Source organism: Lagenorhynchus albirostris, chromosome 7 (genome assembly GCF_949774975.1).
Source record: "Lagenorhynchus albirostris chromosome 7, mLagAlb1.1, whole genome shotgun sequence".
In the NCBI taxonomy this organism is placed as follows: domain Eukaryota; kingdom Metazoa; phylum Chordata; class Mammalia; order Artiodactyla; family Delphinidae; genus Lagenorhynchus; species Lagenorhynchus albirostris.
In genome coordinates, this window is record NC_083101.1 from 86259010 (window position 1) to 86286879 (window position 27870).

The 27870-nt window shown below is 41.2% G+C and overlaps 1 protein-coding gene across 2 annotated transcripts in view; it reads right to left on the bottom strand.

Moving 5' to 3' along the window:
• FANCC (FA complementation group C) overlaps nucleotides 1–27870 on the bottom strand; it is a 175865-nt gene that overhangs the window by 22180 nt on the left and 125815 nt on the right. For both annotated transcript variants that reach the window (XM_060155374.1, XM_060155375.1), the window contains exons 7-9: nucleotides 14737–14893; nucleotides 5416–5468; nucleotides 4000–4099 (exon numbers count right to left, since the gene is read on the bottom strand). In XM_060155374.1, the coding sequence (XP_060011357.1) occupies nucleotides 4000–4099; nucleotides 5416–5468; nucleotides 14737–14893 (310 nt within the window). The remainder of the gene's footprint in view (nucleotides 1–3999; nucleotides 4100–5415; nucleotides 5469–14736; nucleotides 14894–27870) is intronic.

Sequence of the window (27870 nt, forward strand, 5' to 3'; positions counted from 1 at the left end):
CCCTGCATTGGCAGGCGGATTCTTAACCACTGTGCCACCAGGGAAGTTCCAGGAAAACTGATAGACCTTTTTAAAAATTTACTTCCAAGTGTTTTATGTGTGACTGTGGATTTGTCTATTTCTCTTTTTACTTCTGTCAGTTTTTGCTTCGTGTATTTCAGAACTCTGTTATTAGGCATATATCTATTTGTAATTGGCATTTCTCCTGATGAACTATTGCATAATTATAAAATGTACCTCTTTTTGTCTGGTCATACTCCTTATCTTGAAACCTAATGCATCTGCTGCTAGTAGAGTGATACCAGCTTTCTTGTGCTTATTGTTTACATTACGTATCCCTTTCCTTCCTTTTAACCTATCTGTGTCTTTATAATTAGAACTGGTCTCTTGAAAACAACATATAGTGGGTCTTGGTTTTTCATCCAGTCTGACATATTTGCTTACTTGTTTATTTATTAATTAATTAATTTATTTTTGGCTGCATTGGGTCTTTGTTGCTGTGCACAGGCTTTCTCTAGTTGCGGTGAGTGGGGGCTACTCTTGTGGTGCGCGGGCTTCCCACTGCAGTGGCTTCTCTTGCTGCAGAACAAGACTCTAGGCGCACGGGCTTTAGTAGTTGTGGCATGGAGGCTCAGTAGTTGTGGCTCACGGGCTCTAGAACGCAGCTCAGCAGTTGTGGTGCACGGGCTTAGCTGCTCCATGGCATGTGGGATCTTCCTGGACCAGGGCTTGAACCCGTGTCCCCTGCATTGGCAGGTGGATTCTTAACAACTGTGCCACCAGCGAAGTCCCATCTTTGCTTTTTTACTAGTGTATTTAGTTGATTTTCACTTAGTTTTTGTAATTAATGTACTTGTAGATATATTGGGGTTTATCTTTTTATATTAGTTTCTTTTGCCCCATCTATTTTTTGTTCCTCTGGCAGCCCACAGCTCTGTCTTTTGACACCTCAAGTCAATCAGATTGTGCCTTGAGCTCTGGCCACCCCCTCACCCCTCCACCCACTCAACCCCCCTTCTACCCCTTACATGAGAGCCCTCATGGAAAAGTTAGAAGATTACCCAATGTGGTTTCCTTTTTCAAGGGTTGAATCCCCGCCAGTTTTAATCTGCTTTTTGGGTTGCTCTCCAGTACCTTCAAATAGTTTAAAAAAATATTTTCCCCAGAGTTTATAGTTTTTATCTGTGGGAGATTTAGTCTAGTACATTATTAAACTCTGTACTACTGGCACCAGAACCTGAACTGATTTGCTGTTTGTACTGGAGCCATTTGTTATGCAAGCTCAGAAAAGAGGCTTGTCATGACAGCCTTAAGGTTTTGCCTACTAGTCCGACTGGGCACATTGATGGAGCTGCACTGTGCTCTCCAACTAAAACAAGGGTGAGAGGAAAGGATAAAAAGAGAATGAGGAGCACTGCAGATAAACATTTCTGACAATGGGAAAGAATGTGGATTAATGGGATTTCTCATAAACTGCTGGGGGGAGGGACTTCCCTGGCGGTCCGGTGGTTAAGACTTCGCCTTCCAATGCAGGGGGTGCCGGTTTCGATCCCTGTTCGGGGAGCTAAGATGCCACATGCCTCGTGGTCAAAAAACCAAAACATAAAACAGAAGCAATATTGTAAAAATTCAATGGAAGACTTTAAAAATGGTCCGCGTTGAAAAAAAAATGTAAAAAAAAAAAAAAGATATCATTCTAAAAAATAACCAAACCGCTGGGGGGAATGTAAATTGGCACAAGCACGTATGAAAACAATTTGGCAGTACCTGCCAAAGTGCTCCTAATAACCAGCACTTCCAGTCCTAAGTATATGCCCCAGGATGTTCAGAGCAACACTGTTTATGAAAGAAAACAAAACCTGGAAATAATCCAAAAGCCCACCACCAGGAAGACAGCTACATTGTGGTACACTTTCCCAACAGAGCTCTACACAGCAATCCCCACCAGGACCATGACCACGCACAGCACAGAGCAATCCTGGTAGCACGATGCTGGAAAGAACAAGGCTCAAAAGGCTACATACGGTGTGCTACTCTTATCTGTTCTTTGTTTTATAAAGTGCAAAAACAGTCACAAGTAAAGAAAACACGGTTTAGCAATCATGTGATCAAACTATTTTCAGAAAAAGCAAAGGAATGATAAACATAAAATCGAAACAGCAGCTATCTGAGGGGAGAAAGTCAAAGTGACAGGATAGAGGAGGAGCATGTGGATACCTGAAAGTTGCTATAGTGGGCCAGGTCTTGTTGGATGTCAGGCTGGTAGATACTCATTTATTAAGAATGAATACGTGGATGGATGGATAAAACACCAAAAGAAAACAGGGCCATGCATGGACCAAGTAGGACAAAGGATGTCATGCATCAGGGATTATGATTAATCTACAGAGGGGCAGTAAGGAAGGCAGGGGATTGATGATGAGAATGGCATCGACTAGAAAGGCAGGCAATCAGGAACAGCCCCAGGAAAAGAAATGACATAACAAATGTGGATGAAGGCATTTGCAAAGTTAAGAGGTTATTGCTCTTGTATCCTGAACCCAAGGCGAGGGCACTGAATTCCTGTTTCTTTTTGGATCCCTGCCCTGCCTTCCACCAGAACCCAATCTGTGCCCCTCACACCAGCAGACACATGTAGCCTGGGCAGGGTACTATTTTAAATTAAAAGTGACTGTAAGAACAGTTCAACCAGTCCAAATCTAAAGTGCCAAGGCCAACCCTGCAACTCAGGGGAAAAGCTGGTAAGGAAAACAGACTCAGGCTAACGGTACAGAGCAATACTTCTTTCACCGATGCCCTCCGCCGTAACCTAGGTCTGTTCCAGGAGTCAAAGGCACAGGTTTTCTAGAGGTCAGTTCCTAATTGGAAATACTAAGAATATTCAGGGAAGATAAAAGATATTTATAGTTATGCCTCAAAGTAAGTGTGAGGGCCAGCCAGTGCCTTTCAGCAGAGCTCTCCTCCCGAATTCCAGGCTGGATACCATTGATAATGCTGTTTGCTACAGTCTAGCTAACTTCCCTTGGGAAAGAAAAGATGGGAAAAAAGCATCATAAATATTTATCATTGCCTTAAAAAACAGAAACCTCTGCTAAAACCTGAGCAGTTTCTTGGCGTTGGAGTGTATGGGAGTTTAGTACAACCAAACATCACAGCAGTGCTCTCCTAAGTCAAACTGCAGCAAGCACGCCAAGGGACCATGACATATCTCACAGGAACCTGCAGTGGGCTTGGGCACTTGAACAGGCAAAGCACTACACAGACATTAGGTCTGCGGCCATCAGAAGTACAGGCCAGTTAGAATGCCCAAAGACAAAAGCGCTCTGGTAGAAAAGGTTCCTGTTACAAAGGTCACTAATCGATCAGCTGCCTCTGCTGACGGCCCCCCAGTGCAAGTCCTCCTGCAGATCCCTAGATCCAGCTTCTTGCTTACTGAGTCCAACTGACACCTCTTGATCATGGCCATTCCTAGCTCCTCATCTACAATTATTCAAATATTTCCTTGTCACTCTATCTCCTATCTCCCCTGGAACCCAATTCACATTTAGGTCTCTGATATGAATGGAAACTAATAATTAAGAATGTCCAGTATTGCTTTGTAATAAGTGGCATTTCCTTCTTAGCACATGCCATATAGACTCCAGAATACCTCTCTCTAGCCTGGGAGGGGCAGAGTCCTGCTTGACAAACAGCATACAACACAGGGCCCAGAAAGTTCACCCTCTGGTGTGGCACGTGCTGGCATGGCAGAGTTCTCTGCGCAGCAGTAGATAAATGCTTTTGGGTACCAGGACACAGGACAGACAGGAACCATCTTGATTTACTTTCAATTAAAATGGTTTTACCTTTGCTGGGGTTTTCATTTGGAAGCTTTCTTCTTGAACAAAACAGTCTATCAAAATCACTGAAAATAAAGTGCTCCCTTCTGGTGATTAATCAAATACTCTTAACAGCTTCTTTTTCTTTGGGGGAATGAATAATATCTGCAATATAACGAACCTGCTTGTTTTCTTTTTCCAGAGCTTCTACAAAGCATCGTGTAAACACTTGGATAGTGGCTAGTACTTCTAGGGCTCCATCAGTTTCCAGGAGTGCGTACCTGAGCAATGCAAAGCCAGATCACAACACATTCAGTGATTAACCTGGCAAACACGTGAACCTGAACATGTAAAAGGGAAAAATGGAAACTTTTTTTTGTGCCATAAGCTTCAACAGTATCTCAACTCATCAGTTTTCAGTCCTTGCGTGAAATCCCTTTTCTAAAAATGTTCTTTAAAATTGCAAACATGCAGAGCTCCCTTTCGTGTTTTTTAAATTATCAAGCACTTCATATCCCTTCCACATGGGCCTGGAATGCTCTTTACAAATATTTGCGCACTGTACGCCCAGAAATGCAACATCCACAGAACTTCTGCTTTTGCAAGTGGAGAAAGAGGTGCCCCGGGGTTAAAATGGCTTGGTCAAATCCACCTAGCAAAGTGGTGGAAGAATCTGCATATTCCTGGTTTGTTTTCTATGCATTTTCACACAACTAACCTTTCTTTATGTTTGTTTAAACAATAACAAAAAAATCAACTGAAACTTTGCTAGCTTTAAACTAAAAACAGCATTCTTACTTATTTCTATACTCATTTAGCTTAAAGTTGGTACGTTTCAAGACCAACCCAAGTGCTGGATTACTTGCTATTGTAAAAATTCTTTTCCCCAGTGTCTGCTGTCTGCCATGGGCCCTCTGTTTGCTGAGTGTGAGGGGGATGGGATAAAGAGAGTAAATACCCTGGCTGTACCAGCACCCAGGAAAGAGGCTGGAAACTCTCCCTGGGTGGGCAAGTCCAGCCCCCCACTAACTGGCAGCCATAACCCAACCTAATGTCCAGGGGTCTCCTCATCTTTCATCATTGTAAATCCAATGCCTTTACCAAGAAGTTCTGGTATTTGCAGAATAAAAATTAGTGTGCTGTAAGATAACATGCATAGTTGATTCTGCCTTTCAGAAGAGCTCTGTTAAGAATGGCATCATTTATTTATTATTCTTGGTTTTCCTTAGCTTTCAAATCCTTTAAAAAGATTGGTCAGCCCTCATGTGGTGAAGGGAGAACACTACTACGCTTTATTTTGAGTTGAGAAAAATTCTACATGAATATTGAATGATGTAAATCTCATGTAATTTTGCTTTTCTACCATTATTATTAGAATTTTAAAAGGTTAAAAAAAGATAGTTATCTTAATTTTTAGGCATTGTCTTTTAAATATACATTGACATTTGGATTTTACCAAAAAGCTCAGCAGGAGGGGATGGAAGCAGAAACTAATTCCCCCGTGGTACAGCCAGAGACTACCACAGAGTTTTTTATTCGCATTTGGAAGCTGAACATATTTAGACCAATTTACTAGCAGAAACAGCACAATACTGACCTGAACATTTCATCAACAACTCTGAATATGGCAGGGTGGCAGGCAGCTGCAGGCTGTAAGGAAAGGACCATGAGAAAGTAAACTATCAGAAGCATTTCATCAATAATGACTTGCTCTTATCAGGCAAATGAATTGTCTAGAACTGCTGGTGTCTAGAAAATGGGTACATTCCTGTGAGTTAGAAAAAAACAAGAACCAGTTCATAGCAAAAGCCCTACATACAAATACAAACAGTAGTTCTCTTGGGGCAAGGGGATTATGTACAACCTTTATTTCTTCTTTATACTCTGTACGTTCCACATTTTCAACAATAAGCCCATATGATACAGAAAAAAGAGTCACTAAGTATCATGGAACATTAAAATATACCTTCTAGGGTTTCCCTGGTGGCGCAGTGGTTGAGAGTCCGCCTGCCAAAGCAGGGGACGAGGGTTCCTGCCCCGGTCCGGGAAGTTCCCACATGCCGCGGAGCGGCTGGGCCCGTGAGCCATGGCTGCTGAGCCTGCGCGTCCGGAGCCTGTGCTCCGCAACGGGAGAGGCCACAACAGTGAGAGGCCCGCGTACGACAAAAAAAAAAAAAAAAAAAAAAAAAAAAATATATATATATATATATATATATACCTTCTACCGGCATGCTGTAATGAAGACACAGAGCCTACCTGTGTTGCTAGTTTTACATAATGTGCCCTGTGTGTCTGACCTCCTCACATGACTTAAAAGTGCCTCAAGGTCGAATCTGGGCCGGCTATCTTTTCATTCCTGCTTATTAGGAAATGAGTGCATAATTTAGAATTATTACTGAGGAAAGCAGTGGCCACTACCATGCCAGACTAAATAATATTACATCTTAGTGCCCTATGAATTTAGCAGCTTAAATTACTTCAGACGAAAAAAGAATAAAGGTACCATCATCTTGAATGATGAAAGCAATCTAATTTATTCCACGAGTATTTTTATGACAGGTTTGATTGTATAAATCTGCAGAAGCTGACCTACTGTGGCCTGAGTGGGGCTTCAGTGGGCCTGACCCAGATTCCATATCTTTTTGGCCAGAGCTCAAAGCATGACATTAAGCCAGAGGAAGATGCCATTTGGGTTCTAAGATATTTTACAGTAGCATCCAAAGGTTAGTGAATTGGCTCTATAGGGAATTTCTCTGAGTCACATTGAGCTTGATATGACTAGCTTTGGGAAACATTTTTTCATACCCCCTCAACTAGAAAAACACAAAAAAGGATATGCGTTTTCTCTTAAGTTTTCTAGACCAAGCTGAAGAAAGAATGATGCCTATCTCCATAGACTCTCTTCTGCGCTGGCATTTCGAGTTCTAACATTGAATGTGCGCCATCTAGTGTTCATACGCCGCCATTACAGGCTGTTACAGAAGGCTCCAGGCAAGAGCATTGTCACTTGTTAAAATGATGGGATAATTCCTTTTATTTGAAGAGAGATTTGCGATTTGTAAGTTACAGATCTCTATTTTCTGAGTAATCCATACTCCCTAATCCTTCATTGATGTCCATTTTTATCTAAAAGAAACCAACTAAAATTTTTCATAGATAAATTCATTATAAACTCAGTGATTTGGCAGAATTCAAACTGAAGAGAGGCAGAAGAAAGGCAGGTTCAACAGGAGAGGCAGAATATTTTTTGGCTTTGATTTCAGACAAGTCAGTTAATCTCTCTGCTTTTCAGCCTCACTGTAAATAATAACAGTTATTAAAAGGTCACTGGATATATGCCCAGAAAATATCATGGAAGTTTCTATGTATTCATAATGGAAAAATCAAACAAGAAGGGAAGAGCAGGGCTTCCCTGGTGGTGCAGTGGTTAAGAATCTGCCTGCCAATGCAGGGGACACGTGTTTGAGCCCTGGTCCAGGAAGATCCCACATGCCATGGAGCAACTAAGCCCATGGGCCACAACTACTGAGCCTGCGCGCTAGAGCTTGCGCACCGCAACTACTGAGCCTGTGCACCACAACTACTGAAGCCCGCGTGCCTAGAGCCCGTGCTCCGCAACAAGAGAAGCCATTGCAATGAGAAGTCCGCGTACCGCAACGAAGAGTAGCGCCCGCTCACCGCAACTAGAGAAAGCCTGTGCACAGCAACAAAGACCCAACGCAGTCAAAAAATAAAATAAATAAATTTAAAAAAAAAAAGAAGGGAAAAGCAAACTGCATGTCCTGAAGAAATGTGAGTCATCAAATTTGCCAGAATGATTTTACAAAGTCTTATATATAGACAATGTGTGTTTAAGACCAAACAACACAGTCATGTGACACACAGAGCCTAAAAAAAAGTGCATTGATAGAAAATAAGACTAAAATGGAAAATGGTAAAATAGAACCTTTGTTCTAAATGGTTTAACTACTCCAGAACCACTCTATAAAGTTGATGCTAGTAGAAAATCATTCAATACTGATTACAGGGATTTCCAAATGGCAAAGAAAAGGCTGATCCAACATGTAGAACAGGGCTACCTTGAAAAGCAAGGGGGAAAGCAAGAAAGCTCTAATTTAGTTTGTTGAAAGAGGACAAGAGCTTGGACATGCTCTTCTTTTATGCAGTGTTTTCTAGCAAAACAGCTCGATCAAATGTTTTAAATATCTACAGACTGTGTGGAATCTGCCTGTTCTCTCCATGCCAATGGCCTCTCCTCTTAGATTTCTTTCTGTCCAAATATTTCAGACCTTTGGTTGCTCTCAACCTGCTTCTACAACCTGTTTTAGCTTTTAAAACAGATAAGATGTTAGGAGGCAGGGGAACCTCCTGGAGGTGACCAGGCTTGAAACAGCAATGGCAGAAATTTTGATTTAAAAACCAGTCTCCCTCGCCACTCCAGAGTTGTGAACAGCTTTCTCATCTGCAGCCTTTATGGATGGTTTTAAACATGACGCTCTTCACACTTCCCGAGCACATAATTTCAAGGTCACTGAGTCCCCTCATGAAGCCTGGAGTGCTCACAGGCCAGGCATGTGTCCCAGTGACATCAAATCACAAAAGCAAACATAAGCCGCTTTTCTTATCAAGGGAATCCTCTAAATAGAATTAAAGTCTTAATTTATGCTCCTCTGGAAGCCATAAATTTCCCCCCTAAATCTTTACAGCATCCATGTGAGGGAAGAGGCAAACATTTAACCCCTCTGTATCCTGTTTTATTTTTAAAACAGGACCCTACATTAACACAACAGGTCACTCTGCAACCCAGAGCTCCACACCCTAGCTCCGAAGCCCCACAATCCAGGCAATTATCTTTCCTGTTAAAATGAAGACAGAAAAGAAAACCTTTCTTGAAAATGAGGACAGAAAAGAAAACCTTTCTTGGGTTCCATCTGTTTGTCTGTTTTTCTCCATCCTACCAAAATCTGTTCCTTCTCAAGCTCTTCTCTTCTCCATATGGTCTAACGATTTCCGTGTACAGATTATTTCAAGTCTTGGGAAACTATGTTACCAGGAGGCCATCAGTAACAGGAGTTATGCCCTTCTTCTCTCCCCTCACGCTGCCCCCAATTCTTTCACTCAACGCCAGAGGATGAACGGAAGATGATGACGGTGAGCTCCAGACTCTGGTTTCCTTTTCTTATGGACCAGATTGTTCTGGGGTGCTCATCCCTTTACCTCTGCCACAGCTACCCAGAACTGCATTGCTCATCTCCTCTCTGCCCAGAAGGACAGCCCATTTCCATCCCTCGAAAAAACAAGGGAAGACTAAGCAACATAGAGAAGTGCGCGGCGGCTGCGTTCTCTGGGCCTGCATTGTAGGCAGAGGTGAGGGAGAGGCCAGCTTGTCATTCTGTGCCGTGAACTGTACAAATAACATCAATACTTGCTCTCTGTCCTTAGTGTCTAACCTGTTTTCATCCCGATTCATCAATGATTATTACAAGCCACCTGCCACTTGAAAGAGGCCCAAGAAAACGGAAGAACAGAACTCTCAGGAAGAAATCTTTCCTTTTTTCTATCATTTTTTGATTCTTTGTGTGTGTGAGAAAGAAAGAGTATGGGTAGAGGGGAGAAAAAGAATACAAACCAGAAAGGGAAATTATACTATGATTTGAGGTAATTCACAGAGAAAAGTGAATGCCTCTCATAAAAAACAAAAAGGCAGTGAAGACACAGAAAAAAAAAAATTCTCAAGCCGTCTACATTTATCACCCTTCATAGATATCTTTCCTAAAAAAATAAAGAGAGAAATTTCAGGTGAGAGATAAACTGCAGTTCAGTAAGCCTGGGATAGCTTCTCTTTCATAATCTATTTTTATGTAGTTTTATATAGATCACTCCGGAGTGGAGTTTCTTTTTTTTTTAATTAATTGCTGATGAGATGCTTTTCCTCCAGTTTACCCGACAGCCGGCAATCACGTCCCACTGTGTAGCTGACTCTTCCAAACCCTTGACAGGCAGGAGCCCTTGTCTTAATATATAAGTTAAAAGGTGACTATTCATCAAGAAGTAACACTCTTCTTTAAAAAAAAGATTTTTCTTAAGTTTCATTTCAAAAAACTCCTTTACTGAGTTCAAAAACAATTTGGTTTAAAAAAAATCTACTTATATAAAAAACTTCACCTCTGTCATGTAAAATAAGGGACCTTTATAAACATGTATTTTCTTTTATTATGCCATTTTCTTCATTTCTTTCAAATACCAAACTTAGGACGGTAAATATCCCTTTTGCATTTTAAGATCTGTTTTGTTTCAAAACATTCACATTTCTTTCAACAAATTTGAGCTTGGAAAAATGATTCTTTCTTTTTAATCTTTACCAGATGTTGTTTATACTACAAGCAATTTTTTTTCAGTACTCCATAATGCAATTATTGTTTAATTAGTGATAAATCTGTCATTTCTGGGCTTAAAAAAAAAATTAACAAGTACCAAATGTACTTTTGTATTTTAAATTTACCCGTGCTCTCTGAGAGGGTTAAGACACAGGGACGCCAGCTCTGGAAGCAGAGCAAAATCCCCCAAATCTGAAGTTCCTCTTCTAGCCTCGCCCAGTGGCCTCTATCCTGTTGGTTTGTGTAGCCTGAGCGGGGAAGATAGCTCTTCAGCCCCCTGCTGCTTCCTGGCGCAGCCTCTGAGTGGCAGTGACCTCCCAGGTCAACTACTGCCCTGTTTTGTTTTCTCTTTTTGGTTTTTCTTTTTTTTTGTTTCTCTCCCTTCATCCCTGACTGGCTGCCAAGTCCTGCATCCCCAGCAGTGAAAACAGAACATGAGATCTAGGCCTCTTTCTTTACAGACAATGCTGGGTGATCTGGTGCCCCCCTGAGGTCGATGCTGGAAAGTGCAATTACTGAGATTTTTTTTTTTTTTTACCTCTTAGCTACAAGCAGAAACCACCTCCACACTTTTCTAATCGATCACTGCTAAATTATCTACCTCAGCTTTTGTTAAATTACATGCATCACATTAAAGAGCTCAAAAACGAAATGCTTAAAAGACTGCTAATGAGAAAGCAGGAAAAGAAAACCCTAGAACATTAGTAAGAAGTTATTCAAACAGAGAAAACTGACATCATCCAGGATGTGGAGTTAATTCTTCAGTATAATTTTTTATTAAAGGGGAGCTGTGTTTGGAATTTTGTGTAAAAGAATTTTCCTTTTCTTTTGGAAGTGGCTATGATTGCTATCTGGAGAATGAAAACAAGAATTCATCTTATCTCATATGAGGGAGGTCAAGCAGGACACTGAGGTATCTGCATGTTTATTATTCTTAAGCTCTTATTAGATCGAGAACTACTTTTTCACCCTATCTTTATTGAGGTATAGTTGACAAGATAAAGAACTAATTTTAAGGGCACTATGAAGAGAATACCAGGAGTGTTTCCTGATTTAAAATCTGAATAAACAAAACCAACCCCCCCACCCCACCCCCGCACTCTTTCGTGGGCAAATCTCTAGATCCTGCTGGAGGGGCCAGCCAGAGAAGGATCAAATGGGAGGGCATGGGAACCAGGGTATATCCCGGCCCTGGCATGCAGCAGGGCGGCCAAGCACAGTGCCACCCAGCCAGCACTTTTCATTCAAATGTGGAATATAAACAATAGCTTTCTGGGCTCCACAAACAGAATTGTAACTGCGAAACATAACATCCTTCTGATTTGGGGCCAGCCTTGGGAACCCAAACAGTGCCAAGAAAGCTGAATAATTAGCAAGTGGCTTTCACTGCTTTTGGTGACATCAGTTTTTAAGGTCAGGTCTGAAGCTACGGATTAGGTCTTCCATTGCCTGTTCTGTCAAGGGACACACAAGACCATCTGCTTTTGAAAAGTGTCAGTCTGCTCAGTAGATGACAAACTGAGTTAATACCTTGGTTTATTTAGGAGCACCAAATGTGGCAGGTGGGCATGTACTTGGGGAAGGTCCAGCCCACGAGAGCCAAAGGGTGAGTCTCAAAAGTAAACAGGTTTTGAAAACTTACTTTTATTTTATTTTAGAAGTCAAAAACATATACATGCACTTAGAATTCAGGTGATTATTAGGTTAGTGGCTTATTATTCATAGTCTTAATGGAAAATACCAAGCCTTGCATCCTTGAGAGGCCAAAGAACATTTGGGGAGATTATTTCACTTTGTACAACCTGTACTACACTTTTATCTTTTGTTTTTGCAACATCTTGGTAACTATAGAATTTCTAGGGCTAATTCTGGATAGTCCCAAGAGATGGAAACATAATTAACAGTGCTCCATATAAAATACAAGTTATGTAGACCATCACACTTTAATTACTCTCAGAATCCAGCTCTAATGTAATAGGCATTGAGTTTCTTCTGGAGGAAAGTACCGCAGTCCTGTGCTAGCTGAGTCTTCAAGATCTCTCTGATACTTATGCACAGTCCTGTCACTGCACCAAGATATTGTGCTATGATAAATGAATCAGATGATGCAATTAGGAAGCAGGTTCTTCAGGTTACCCTTCCAATCACTCAGTCATGTCACAGGCTTATTCCAGCCTGCCGGGTTTTTTGGCCCAGTATGCCTGAGGAGAGCAGCCCACGCCAATCAAGGACTTGCAGCTCTGTATTATAATTACGTCCTTGAACCATAAGGCACAGAGGGGTTACATCCTGCCAATGCCACAATAAATTAAACCAAATAACACCCTCTGGAATCCCCCCTTTAACCACAATGGAAGCTCTGAATGTCTACACACATGATCCTGATAAATGCTTTTGGTAAACCAACTGACTTCAAAACTGTTTGGGGGAAATCATTTTACACTGTAAATTGGAGACGGAAGGTTATACAATGCGATGTTTAATGGGAGCGCCTGCTCTCTCTCTCATACACAGTATCCTGTGTTTACTGAAGTGCTGCTCAGGCCCTAGGGCCACAGGGAAAAGGACGCAAAGAGGCTCAGAGAAGAATCACAAGGTTGCTGAATCAAACCAACTTAGAGAAGTCGATGAACCTGGAATTTTTCTATAGGGAGAAGACTTAAAGGAAATTGAATGAGAACCTTGAAAGCAAGAAAATAGCTCAGTTACTATATTTTGCCACTGAAAAAGGACCAGAGCAAATTAAATTATAGCACGCATATTTAAGTTAGAAATAGATTTACCTGATAATAAAGGTAATGTTTTGAATAGGTTGCCAGGGGCTTCTAAAAGCCTTTGTTTATACTGAATTTTATTATAATTATTTTTATATAAAGTGCCTTCTTATTTTTCACCATAATATGCAACTCTTGTGAATGATGAGGTCAAGGAGAATTTTCCTAAAAGTAACTCTCTTTGGGCTCTCTCAGTCTTTATACCTATCTTCTTTTCTTTTTTTCTATCAGACACTATAAACTTCTAAATCAGTTGGGTTCAATTTGTGCCAGCTAACTTGCAGATGAAAGCATCATGACTGCTGGAGACTACAACACTATCCACGGTCACCTGGGAGGCCCCAGAACGGGAAGGCAAAGGGGAGCCCAGGAAATAGGGAGAAGGCAAGCACGGCCATGGTCACACACCTGAGCTGGGAGGGACTGATCAGGACCTAAAAAGAGAACTGGGATATTGTAAGAAGGCAGCAGATTCAGTTATGATTCTCTTACACAGCCTCCAATTTAAAAGAGAAAGAAAAAAACCAGGAAGTTCTAAGTGAATTAAACAAATAGAAGGTGTCGGAGGGGGGGCTGTGCAAACTCAGCCAACCTCAGCGCACTCTAGGCAGAGACTCACCCCCGCCCAACACACGCCTCAGCTCAGCAGGGAGGCGCGCACTCTCCTCCGCCCAGTTTCCTGAACACCAACATAAGATCTGACGGTTCACCATCTCCCTTGAGCTAAGTTTCTCCATCTGTACAAAAGGAAGCAAATCTCTGCCCCATATCTCCCCTAGGTTACAAAAGCTAATGAGAAAACATGTTAGAGCCTACTGAAGTTCCTGTAAGAGGCCCCAGAAGCATGACACCTCCTGTAGTTTTTTAATTGTTTTTTTCAGAGTGCATTGGTCTTTATTCCTGTTCTTACAAAAATGCACATAAATTCCAGAGCTGCCTCCCACAGAGGGAAAGCATCCGCATTGGTCAGTTCCCAGGGCTGCCGGAGGGCTTGGGCCCCTGACACTGGATTAGGCAATGGGGCCCATTTGGCCCACTGAGCCCCCGACTTCCCAGGCCTGAGAAGTGCTAAGTAGAGGGGAGACTGGGCAGCCCCTGAATGGAGGGAGGGGTCAAGGCTGGCAGGCTGACACCAAAAGAAAACTGACATAATTCTCAGTTGTTTTTGTTGTTTTAACCACTTTTCTGGGGTTTTGTTTTGTATCTTTTAAGTATTTTATTTTTCCTCTAGTGAAGGGTTAAAAGTTTATTTTCTGAATGCTTTTCTTTGTTAATTGATTCCTCCTATTGTTCATAAGATCCTCACTTTTGAAAACTTAACTTTTCATGTGGAAATGAGAAATACTGTTTTAAAAAATTTGTTGTCCAAATGTCAGGTCAATTCTTGTGAATATGCAATATAAGGTGCAATGATCAAGTAAATCTCGAAGCTTGCCTTTTTTTTTTGCCCGTGCCACTCAGCTTGTGGGCTGGTGGGATCTTAGTTCCCCGACCAGGGATTGAACCTGGGGCCACAGCTGTGAAAGCACCAAGTCCTAACCACTGGATCACCAAGGAATTCCCTCACCTTATTTTTAATACATGCTCTAAGTATGCAGAAAAGCCCGCTACATTAGGCATTTCAAAAATAAAATGTAGATAGATGATTATTTTAAAAGGTGCCAATCGCTCTTTAGTTTACATTTTTTTCTGCTTGTGCTGACTAAAAGAAATGATACCCAGCATCGTCTTTAAGGATTTTTCTCCTCATCAAAACCCGGCACATACCAGCAGTGAGTCTTTCATAAAGCATTCGATCCTCCTCAGAAAATTTCTCTCACTGGAGATAAGCTTTTCAAAAAGATGCAGCATTGTATTTTCAAGGCTGGGAAGGTGCCGAAGCCAGAGGCAGAGTATAGCTGACGCGGGGAGAGAAATCTTCTTCCTTTCAGTAAGAAATAAACAAAACTTTAATATAAATGAGTCACTGAAAAAAGAAGCAACTGACAAAGGATTAATCTCCAAAATATACAAACAGCTCATGGAGCTCAACATCAAAAAACCAAACAACCCAATTAAAAAATGGGCTGAAGATCTAACATACAGATGGCCAAGAGGCACATGAAAAGATGCTCAACATCACTAATCATTAGAGAGATGCAAATCAAAACTCCAATGAGGTATCACCTCACACGGGTCAGAATGGCCATCATCAAAAAATCTACAAACAATAAGTGCTGGAGAGGGTGTGGAGAAAAGGGAACCCCCTCTTGCACTGTTGGTGGGAATGTAGATTGATACAGCCACTATGGAGAAAAGTATGGAGGTTCCTCAAAAACCTAAAAATAGAACTACCATTCAACCCAGCAATCCCACTACTGGGCATATACCCTGAGAAAACCATAATTCAAAAGGACACATGTACCCCAATGTTCATTGCAGCACTATTTACAGTAGCCAGGACATGGAAACAACCTAAATGTCCAACGACAGATGAATAGATAAAGAAGATGTGGCACATATATAGAATGGAATATTACTCAGCCATAAAAAGGAAAGTGGGTCATTTGTAGAGATGTGGATGGACCTAGAGTCAGTCTGTCATACAGAGTGAAGTAAGCCATAAAGAGAAAAACAAATATCGTATATTAACGCATATATGTGGAATCTAGAAAAATGATACAGGTGAACCTATTTGTAGGGCAGGAATAGAGATACAGATGTAGAGAACGGACGGGTGGACACAGTGGGGGAAGGAGAGGGTGGGTCGAATTGGGAGATTGGGTTTGACGTAGATACACTGCCATGTGTAAAATGGATAGCTAGGGGGAACCTGCTGTATAGCACAGGGAATTCAGCTCGGTGCTCTGTGACGACCTAGATGGGTGGGATGGGGGGGTGGGAGGGAGGTCCAAGAGGGAAGGGATATAGCTATACATAGAGCTGACTCACTTCACTGTACAGCAGAAACTAACACAACATTGTAAAGCAATTATACTCTTAAAAAAAAAAAAAAGAGTTCAAAATGCAATAACAAATCCAATCTGTGACTTTTTTTCATTATGGTCATAGTAGCAGTTAATATTTATAGTATCAATGAATATGTACCGAGTATCCCTTTGCAAATATGCTTCCACTTCAAGAAAAAAAAATGCTTTCAAAAAGGACAAATAAATATATAGTGAAGGAAGAAAGAGAGTGATAAAAAATGTGATGGAAAAAGGCCTTGAGATATCCAGGTAAATGCAGTCCCTAATTTAAGAAACAGTTATGTTTGAAAGTGCATCATAATGGTTTAAAATGTGGAGTCAGCCCTGGGTTTGAGTCCCAGAGCCACCACCTACTCACTATATGACCTTGGGAAAGTTACTTAACCTCTAAACCTCAGTTTACTCATCTGTAAAACAGGCCTACCTCCCTCCTAGTGTTGTCAGAAGGATCAAATGCAATAATAACACATGTACAGTGAGTGCTTAGGACAGTTCTTGGCACATAGTAAATATTTAATCATTGTATTTGTAAATCTGTTGAAAATTCTCTTTAGTAATAATTTCATAAAAGGTGGTTGGACTGGTTGATCCAGTTGGTCCACAGCATGATACACTATAGACCCTAACCATTTTGTATAGTTACATTTCTATAGGATAATGTATTTGGAGATTCCTCCTATGTCAGGTCAGTGAATCAGGGATTCTACTTCTCCTGGGTGGGAGCTCTAGGGGGAAATCTGTCTAACTCTGAGCCACCGGCAGGGGGCCCTCCCTGTGAATGCTGAGCCTCTTCTGGCCTGGTGGAAACTTGGCTTTCTTCTCTCAGTCCTGCTTTTCCAAGGCCTCCTGCCCTTTCACCTGCAGGACCACAGAGAGCAGAGTGCTTTTCCAGGTTCTGCTAAAGATGTTTACTGCTTTTAATAAGAAAAATGAAAGCTGGGGACACAAAGGTTTCCCATTACCCAACAATCCCTTCAGGGTCTTTCCCTTCACCATCACTTCTGGGCCATTTCTCTGCAGGAGCTGGCATGAAGCCCAGGGAATGGGTACAGGGGCAGGAAATGAATAGGCAAAGACACAGGGCAGCAATTTCTAGTGGTTCCTTTTTGTTCTTCTCCCATAGCCTAACTCCTGTAGACCTTGTCCTAGATTAACTCTGGGGCAAGACTGAAAGAGGCTGAAGAATTGTAGGGTCTGTCACAGGAACAGGCAGAAGGGCAGGAGAAAGGAAGGGAGGCATGGCCCTCATCCGACCCTCTTTAGAACTCCCATCTCACCCTGAGCTTCAGCTCTTCTGGGAAGTCTTACAGGACCCCCTCCCCTCTCCATACCTGGCAACAGAACTGCCATGGTGCCGCAAACTCGTATCACCTGGCACATTCTGGGGCCACACTATGGATGCCCTCTATTGTGGCGCCGGTGCTTTGGGCTGCCATTCCCATGCCACCACCCCTGTTATACTCGATGGCAAGGAGCTGGTAGTCACGCATTCAAGGAAGATGACTAAGCACTTCCCATGTGGCACTCAATGTGCTGGGTACAGGCCAAACAACTGAGAACAAACAGACCTAATCTGTATCCTTAGCGGTTTAGGGCCCAGTGGGAGGTACACACACACACACACACACACACACACACACACACACACACACACACACACACACACACACACACACACACACACACACACACACACACACACACACACACACACACACACACACACACACACACACACACACACACACACACACACACACACACACACACACACACACACACACACACACACACCCCCAACTGTGATAAAGGCAATGAAGGAAAAGGATGGGCTGACGAAAAACAGAATATCAGGAGGGGCCCCATTTAGATCAGGTGGTCAGGGACAGCCTCTCCAGTTGAGTTTAGCTAGAGACTAGCTTGGTGGGATAGGCAAGGTAGTACCGGGAAGAGCACCTCAGCAGAGGGAAGAGAGCAAAGGTGTCAGAAGAGAGCAAAGGTGAGGCGGCCTGTGATGAGGCTGTGCAGCACCACAGGCAAGGCAAGGGTCTGGTGTTTTATTCTGGCCCAGAAGGTTTTTGTTTTTGTTTTTAATTTATTAATTAATTTATTTTTGGCTGCGTCGGGTCTTCGTTGCTGCACGCGGGCTTTCTCTAGTTGTGGTGAGTGGGGGCTACTCTTTGTTGCGGTGCACAGGCTTCTCATTGCAGTGGTTTCTTTTGTTGCAGAGCATGGGCTCTAGGTGCGCATGCTTCAGTAGTTGTGGCACATGGGCTCAGCAGTTGTGGCTCGTGGGCTCTAGAGCACAGGCTCAGTAGTTGTGGCACATGGGCCTAGTTGCTCCACAGCATGTGGGATCTTCCCGGACCAGGGCTCGAACCCGTGTCCCCTGTATTGGCCACCGGATTCTTAACCACTGCGCCGTCAGGGAAGCCCTGGCCCAGAAGGTTTTAAACAGAGGAGTGCCAGGATCCAATTTACATTTCAAAGATCACTCTAATTGCTGCATGGAGAACTCAGTTCAGAGAAAAGAGTGGGTGCAAATTTCCAGGGGGAGCTGGTGTTAGCTTGGACCTGGGTGGCACTGGAGAAGGAGAGATAGTGTATTTTAGCAGTGATATCAAGAGATACTGGCAATGAATTTGATGAGAGTTGGTGAAGACGAGGTAGGAATCAAGGCTGTCGCAAGTTTCTCGAGCTGCAAGATGGATGGACATACCATTTACTCAATGGAAGGAAGGGAAGAGAAGATTTGTGAAGGATTTACTGAGAGCTTAGTTTGGGGGTGTGTGAATTTAGAATGCCTGAGGCACAATCCAACAGAGGCATGACGTAGGTCCTTGAATATCCAAATTGGAAGTTCTGGGGAGAGATCTGGGCTGAAGATCTGTATTAGGGAGCTGTCAGCTGGCATGGAGTAGCAAGAGAATGGAGGAGAACTCTGAGGGACAGAGGTCTGAGTGGGGAGAGGGCCCAGGTCTGTGCCCCAAGGAGCTTCAACAGGTAAAGGAAGAGGTGGGGGAGCTGCAGACAGAAGGAGGAGTGCCACACATTCAGGAGACAGAAGCAGAGAACCATGTCACCAAGGAAGAGAAGGCCAGTCCAGCTGTAACCAAGTCTGCGGAGAGGCTGAGGACATGCGGAGGGAAGCACGAGCACTGCGTCGGGCAGGCCCTTTGTGACCTCCCCAAGAAAAGTGTTGGATGGGGATGGAGTGATGGAAGCTGAAGGCAGAGTCCATGAGGAGAAGAGTGGAAGTGCAGCCAGCATTGCAGACTGGTCTTCAGAGGTACGGCTGTGCTAGGAGTGAGTGACAACAGGAAGCCACACAGGGTGGTGGCCTTGTGTGCTCCTGAAAGGTGGTGCTTTGGGCTGACTGCTGATGGGCCGGATGAAGAGGAGCTAGAGAGGCTGAAGGGCCAGTAGCTGCCATTTATTAAGGTCTCACCTGGAACAATGCTAAGCATTTTACTTGTATTTTAATCCTCATAACAACCCTACAAAACAAGTACCATTATTATCCTTATTTTTTGAGGTTGGAGTGGGACGGAGGACTCACAGCCACGATTTGAACCTAGGAGGTCTGGTGCTGGAGCCAGTCCTCAGCCTCAAGTCACACATAGGCCTCTCCACTCTGCAGGTAGGAGAGTGGAGGATGTTGCTCAGAAGCAGGGGTCTGGTACAGGGGTGAAAGCAGACAGTTTTCCCGGGTGAGCCAGATGCCTGGACCCTGTGTTCACTCCCTTCAGTGTCTAGGGAAGTCTTTTCAATAGTCCAGGCTATCAGCCAATTTTAGCCACATTAACAGACGCCTGGGAAGGGATTTCTGTCCAGCTTTCTTGAGAGAGAAGAACACCCCTTGGGAGTAGGGAGAGGGTGTCTATAGCCTCTGTCTCAGAGCCAGAAAGCCGCTGGGAGGCAGGGAAGCTCTGAGGTGCAGGGGGAAGAACTTGGCCGCACAGTGGCTCCTCCCTTCCCAAATAACACCTGCTCTCATCACACCTTATCTTTTTTGAGGATCTGTGTGAAATAAATATGTACATCATTAGAAAAGTTTCTCACTTCAGTGAGAGTTCTTCAGAGGCAGTCCCATTCCTAAGCCCTCTGAGCAGCAATATGTGCAGTGTAGTTTCTATCATGAGGTCATGGTGGCCGAGTGATGCCCAGTGCACAGAGGCAGGAGCTGTTAAGAATGATGAACAGTAGATAGATATGAACAAATGTAAAAGGAAGCTAGTGTAAAATGGTAGTTCCAGCAAATATCTGAATTAAAAGATATTGCTCAGTTACAAATTTACATAAGAGTTGTGTAAGTTCTATACTCAAGTTAGTAAGAACATAAAATTTTTGTTCTATTCTCAGACACAGTTTGAAAAATGTATATGTTAACAATTGTCTTTTTATTACCCTTGATTCATAGCACACTCTACTAATTGTTGTAAATGATTAAATCTATGGGCTCATGTTTAGTATTTGAATCATCTATTAACAAAAAAAAAATCTATTTTTCTCTAAAACATCAAAAACTTAACCACAATTAATCTTGGATGAAGAAATTACCAAAGCAACATGATCTTAATATATTGCATAACAGAATTTGGCTGGACTGTAAATGTAAATTATATATAATTTACATTATATATAAATTATATTTCAATAAAACCAGGAAAAAAGAAGGCAAATTATAAAAGAAGTGCAAATGGCCAATAAAAATATGCAGATTTTCAACCTTATTAATAGTATAGAAGGGTAAACTAACACATCCAGGAGGTATCATTTTTTCATGCTCACATCAGCAAATGTTTAGATGAATGATAACATCCAGTGCTAAAGCAGGTATAGGATATGGGTGTTCTCAGAAGTGGGACAGGGAATGGCTTTGCCCTTTTGGTTAAGTCATGTGATACCACCTAATAAACTGTAAAATACACATATCCCTCGTCTTCATAACCATACTTTTGTGAATCTGCCTGGCAGAAATAAAGGCATTAGTTAGAAGGTATTTATTGCAGCAATATTTAAAGAAAAAATTAGAAACAACTTGAATGTATCCATTGGCAAATAGCTAAATAAATTAAGGTCCATTCATATCAGGAAATATGTTCCTATTTTATAATGAATTGGATCTATATCCCTTGAGGGATACCCAAGCTATGTTGGTTAAAAAACAGGTTCCAGAGTCATGTGTATGATGCAATGCTGTTTTTCTTTTTGCTTTTTTAAAAAAGCTTATTAAAAAAAGAGAGAAAATTGTTTCACATAGATTTCTAATGTTTACAAGAGTATAAGGTATGGTTACCAGAAGTACTACAGTGTGATAAGGAGGGGATAATTGACATTTTCTGTATATACTTCTGCACTGTTTGACCTGACCTGATAAAGTGTATATATTTCTGTGGAAATGTTAAAGAGCCAATAAAGTAAAAAAAGAAAAACGTTTTTAGGGACACTGAAAATTTTCATTCTATTCAATATGTGTTAGTTACAGAAACTCTAAGGCTGTCCTTTTCCTACTCTGTCTATAGTTATTCCATCCATCTAGGCTGGATACTGATCAAAATTCAAGAAAAATAGATTAAGATTAAAAACTTGGCTCTCCAAAATTCCTACCTAATAATCACAGGAAGTTTTCTGCATCATAGCAGTTTCATAATTTCTGACACAGAGCAGGAGAGGCCTGGACAGGACACTCTACCCTGTCCAACATCTCCTGCTATTAGACTCTTCTGGACAGATGCCTCCTGGACATTTAAAAAACTGTACTTTGTTTCCCCAAATACTCAATTTAGTAAGCTAGTTGTGTGCCCCATCCTCTTGAAAAAGATGTAATCAGGTTAAGAAATTGGTCCAGATGCTTATTAAATAATTTTGGCTCCAAATGCTTTTTATAGCAAAACCAGAATATGGAATTCAATACTTTGCAAGAGAGGTTCCGGAGGGCGGCGATCATCGGTAGAGAATGTGTTCTAACACTGTCTGAGAGGTAGAGGAGAGAAAGGAGCTTCCTTACTCAAGAGGAACGCAGGCAGTGTTCCATCTTTCCAAACCAGAAAGAGATCAAGGGCTGCCTGGGCTGCCGGAGTAGCCCACAGAAATCAGGACCAACTTTTTTGGAGAACTACTTAATTCCAAGGACCCGGAAAGAATATTCTCTATTACATTTCAAAGGTGTATTTCCATGAAAACTTGATCGAAGAAGTATATCAAATTTGAGGAAACTGTGCCATCATTATCACTTTTATGTGCAGAGAAGTCACTTCTTAAAGCAAAGAGCAGCAACACCAATCAAAGGAAACGTACAAATGCAAACATAATGGAACGTCTATTACACATCAGTATCAGCAAGTTTTTACTTGAAAAGTAAACTTTTTCAATAACTAATTTTGTGATCATATCTTAGTAAGATTAAAAAAAAAAAAAGAAAAAAAAGAGGATGCCAGGATAGATAGAAATGGGAGTATTAGTTACTACTACTGCTTTGCTAACTTTTTGTCCTTGGTATTACACTAGCTTTTCTTCGTTTAGACATTCACTTATACTGACAATATTTAAAGACTGATTTTTCTCTTTTTTTTTTTCTGGCCGTGCTGCACGTTTTTTGGGATCTTAGTTCCCTGACCAGGATTGAACCTGGGCCCCAGCAGTGAAAGCGCCGAGTCCTAACCACTGGATTGCCAGATTTAAAGCCTTAAAGCCTGATTTTTTTCTTATTGGAGCTGAAAAAACATAAAACTAGAAGCTTGGTTGAAGGCTAGCCTTTTCTTGTAATTTATTTTTTTCTTATTTAGCATCTTTGGAGGCTGTATTAGCTTTTTCAGCAATGGAAATTTAGCTACATCTGGACTTAGTTCAGTGATAATTTCATTAGGAGGAAAAGATATAAGCTTGAGAAAACCTAATAAAACATTATCAAAAATAATATAATTATTATTAAAGTCAACAACAATAATAACAGCAACAAGCTAACAGTTATTGAGTATTTATTTTGGGTGCCAGGCACCCTGCTAAATATTTTATAGGCACTAGACCCATTTAAATATGTTCCAGTGTGCCTGGGACAGGCTTGTGTCTGTTATCCCACCATAATTATAATAGGTACCTCTTTTAACTCTCAAAAGTGTCACGGTCTACAATTTATAAGTGTATCGTCACCCTATTTGACACTCACAGTTACTGCATGAGGTCAGTTGCTTCGTCAGTCACACACCCACTCTTTCTTTCATTTGTTCATTGGCTCATTCATTCCAGTATGTAGAAAAAATTCTCCAACTAGTTATCAAACTTCTCAAACTTCATTGCTTTGAAGCAATGGATTTATGTTTACCTTAGAGGCCATGTCATGCAGAATTACTTGTACTCCACAGACTTATGAAAGGATTGCATAAGCCCTCCCAGAAAGGTTTTACACAATGTGCAGCCTGCAGGTGGCTATTATGGCAACCCCAGGGATAGACGTAAGGAGTTTGGTTTGACTTTTGAGCCAAGAAATTATAAAGTTCCTCTAGGTTATCTAAACTGCAGAGAGGAGCAAGCATCTGCTGTTTAAAAGAAGACAGGCTGCCCATTTCTGAAAATACATGACTATATTTGGAAGCCAAGGCCAAAGACACCCAACCAATTGTAAACCAGATGAAATTCCACTGGTGATTGTGGTAAGCAAATAGTTGGAAGGCTAAACACAGGGCAGGGCACCTTGGTCAAAGAAAGTACGTGGTTTCTAAATGACCACGCAGCACACTTGGGGAACTCTTCAAGGGGCTGGGGGAAAGGGGGTACCAGTGAGGAGGTGGTAATGTGAATCAGCCTCCCCATGTCAACATGTGGCTGGGATGCTCTGTCTATGGGAAAGTGTCCATGGAAAGGCTCCAGCCCTTACGCCACTGCTTGGGGAACTTGCTGAGCTGAAGCCATAAGAATTGGACAAGTTGAAGACCACCCAGCATTTCTCGACAGTCTGTCCCCTGTGGATTAGCAGACATAATTTTCCAAACCAAATAAATTTTATTAGTTACTGAGGGAGAACATGCTATCACAAGTAAAATAAATAGCAAAGGAGTTCAGGCCTACTCATGGAGCCGCTACCCTCAGCTTTCCATCTGAGCACTGCTGGTCGAGGAAGAGTGGCTATTCTCTAAGCAGGCCTCCTTCTCGCCAGTAATTTCTGAAGCAGCTTTGTGGGGTTTCACAGAGGATGCCGAGGGGCATTCTCCTTCTCATTACCTTTAATTCAACTCTTGCTGAAAAAGTAAGACTGGAAATACAAGTTGTTAAGACCATATTCTTCAATAAAATGTATGACTAAATAAATCAGAAATAGAGCTACCAAGGTGAAATGCAAAGAGCATTTTACTTAAAAGTAAATACTATGAATAATTGCTTTGGAGGGTAAAAAATGAAATTTGCTGGGGTGAGCCACTAGAACCTGCAGTGTGTACTCAGGTAAATGATGTGACGGACACATGCATGTGGAGCACACTTACCACATTATATAGACTTTCAGATTGATTATTATCCAATATCTTACATAAATAACAAAGACAACTGATCAGACTCCTCAGGAAGTTCAGACTCTTGGATAAATTTTGACATAAGTGTAAAGTAGACAGAAAAAAAGACTTCATATGCTTAACCATGAAAATTATGTTCTGATCTTTTTTTAAAGCATCAAATAATTTAACATTCTATATCTCTTTCTAAATCTTACCTTAACAAATTCCTGAGTTATAACTTTCATAAAAAATGAAATTAAAATATACATTATAATTTTTAGGAATTATATGTAAAAAACAACAAATACTCTATTGGTAACTACTTCTTCTGAAAGAATGATGGCAGCTTTGAGGTTGTTCACTTTCCAAATGTAATAAATCAATTTGAAAATGGGAAGAAGATCCATTTACTACAGCATAAATAAATAAATGAAACCATTAGGAATAAGAAATGTCTAAAACCTATATGTGAAAAATATGTAAAAGACTCCTTAAGATCATGAAAGTAAACCTGAACAAAATGGAAAGACGTAAGTGTTCTTGAATAGGTGGATAGAAACCCTTAACATCATAAAGTTGTCCATTCTTCCTCGGTTAATCTACATATGTAACATGAGCCTCCCTCCAGATAACATGAGCTGACTTTCCTGGAGCTAGACAAATTGGTTTCAAAGTTTACTCGAAAGATAAGACAATCAAGAATTGCCAGAAAAACCCAGAAAAAGAAGAGAAATGAGTGGGAAATAGCCTTACTTTATATCAGAAAGACTCTGTTATTAAAACAAAGTGGTACTGATGTGTAAATGTATGATAGGCCAAAGAAACAGAACAGAAAATAATAAAACAGGCCTAAATGCATACAGAAATTAAGTACAACTCAATCCACGGGTAAGGAGGGCTAACTGTACTACCAACTGTACCCTGACATTTTACATAAGGGACTTGAGCATCTGTGGATTTTGGTATCCACGGGCGTCCTGAAACCAATCCCCCATGGATACTGAGAGATGGCTGTATATGACTAAGGGAGCATCTTAAGTCAGTGGAGGGTTGACGGGGCGAATGCACCCTTTATCACACTCAAGGTGGGAGGATGCTCTGTAACCTGAAAGTGGGGAAAAGCAACAAAATTACTTCAAGAAATAATTTGCAAAACAAAAGGAACCTATAGATTGAAAGAGATTTGTGAACCCATCAACCAAATGCAATGTGTGGACTTTGGACTCTTAATTCCAAAAAACCAAACAGGAGAATTTGTTCTCTGCCTAAATACGTGGTGATGATCATGAATCAGTGTCAATTTTAAGATATAATAATGGTACTGTAGTTAATGTTTTTAAAAAATGTGCTATATAGAGACTTCTGGTTTCCCATTCTGCATGTCAGGAGCTTGTAAGTCACCACTTTGTCCTAACAAAAGTAAAAAGCAGAACAGACTGAAAAATCAACAACTCTTCTTGCATCCTTAAGAGAAGGGAGGACACAGGGCAAACCTTGGTCCCCGAGACTGGAGATAACAGGAAAGCGAATACAGGGAATCATAGCTGACTGGAGCAGAGGTCCACAAGTAGAAACCACCACAGGCACGAGTGCTGGGTAGGAAAACCTGAACTGGAATTAGGAAATGGCTGGAGGGTCACTGTGAACAACTCGGAATGTTAAAATCTCCAGGGAGACTCAGTCCTAGAGGGGCCCCCACAATATTGTGAGATTTACCTCCAGGAGTTCCCACCAGGTTCACATAGTAAATATCAGAGAAAAAGTCACCCCTGCTTTAGGCAGAAAGAGGGGAAAGGGAATCACTTTTAAATACAACAGAGCTCTCTGTTTTTCTTAACAAGGCCTGACCGCAGGAGTATTATCAGAGCCTAACTGACCAGGCGGAAAGGAAATAACCACTTCCAGACAGTTCTAGGCATACTATCCCATTTAAGAGGAAGAAAAAACTGAGAAAAACTTATGAAGTTCCCAGTGCAGAGGCACAGACTCACTGAAAGACTGAGACCTAATCATAAGACTATAGAACACTTCCTCTCCCCTCACATCTCATCACCACATTACAAAAAGCCTATTTACAGCAGTTCCTTTTACTTAGTACACATCTTGTCCAGCTATTAAGAAAAAAATTACTTGACGTACCAAAAGGGGAAAGAAACACAATTTGAAGAGACAGAGGAAGAATCAGAACCAGACACGGCAGAGATGTTGGAATTATCAGACTGGAAATTAAAAAGAACTATGATTAACATGCTAAGGGCTCTGATGGATAAAGTAGACAGCATGCAAGAACAGATGGGCAATGTAAGCAGAGAGATGGAAATACTAAGAAAGAACCAAAAAAGAAATATGAGAGATAAAAAAATACTGTAAAAGAAATGAAGAATGCCTTTGATGAGCTTATTAGTAGACTTGGTGGGAAAAGAAATCTCTGACCTAGAGGATATATGAATGGAAACCTTGCAATCCGAAAAGCAAAGATGACAAAGACTGAAACAAACCAGAACAGAATTTCCAAGGGATGTGGCACAGCTACAAAATACAGCATATGTGTAATGGGTCTAACAGAAGAAGAAAGAGAAAAAGGTACAGAAGAAATATTTGAAATGATAATGACTGAGACTTTTCCCAAATTAATGTCAGACACCAAATCACAATTCCAGGAAGCTCAGAGAACACAAGCAAGATTAATGCCAAAATCCTACACCTAGGCATATCATTTTTCAACTACCAAAAAAAAAATTAAAGATAAGGAAAAACCCTGAAAGAAGCCAGAGGAGAAGAAATATCTTACCTATAGAGGAACAGAGATAAGATTACATCCAACTTCTCAGAAACCATGCAAGCAAGCAGAGGGTAAAATGACATACAAAAGTGTTGAGAGAAAAAACCCACCATGTAGAATTCTGTACCCTGTGAAATTATCCTTCAAAAGTGGAGAAGAAATAAAGGCTTTCTCAGACAAATGAAAATTGAGAGGATCTGTTGCCAATACACCTGCTTTGTAAGAAATGTCGAAAGAAGTTCTTTAGAAAGAAGGAAAATAATATAGGTCAGAAACTCAGAACTACATGAAGAGCATTGAAGAAGAAATAACTGAAGACAAAATAAAAACTTTTATTTTTCCTATTCTTAATTGAGGTAACAGATAATTGTTTGCTCAAAAATAATAATATGAACAATGTACTCAATTATGTATGTTTATGTGTATGTATATGCTTACGTATGCTCATATGTATGTGAAACGAATGACAACAATGGTATAAGGAAGGAGAGGGAGGAATTAGGATTATTTTTTTATTATAAGGTATTGGATTTGGATTAGCTGCCGATGTATATTGCAAACTCCAGGGCAAACACTAAAAAAGTTAAAAGAAAGAAGTGTAAGAAATATGCCAAGAAAGGAGATAAAATAAGATCACATAAAGTGTTCAGTTAGAACCACC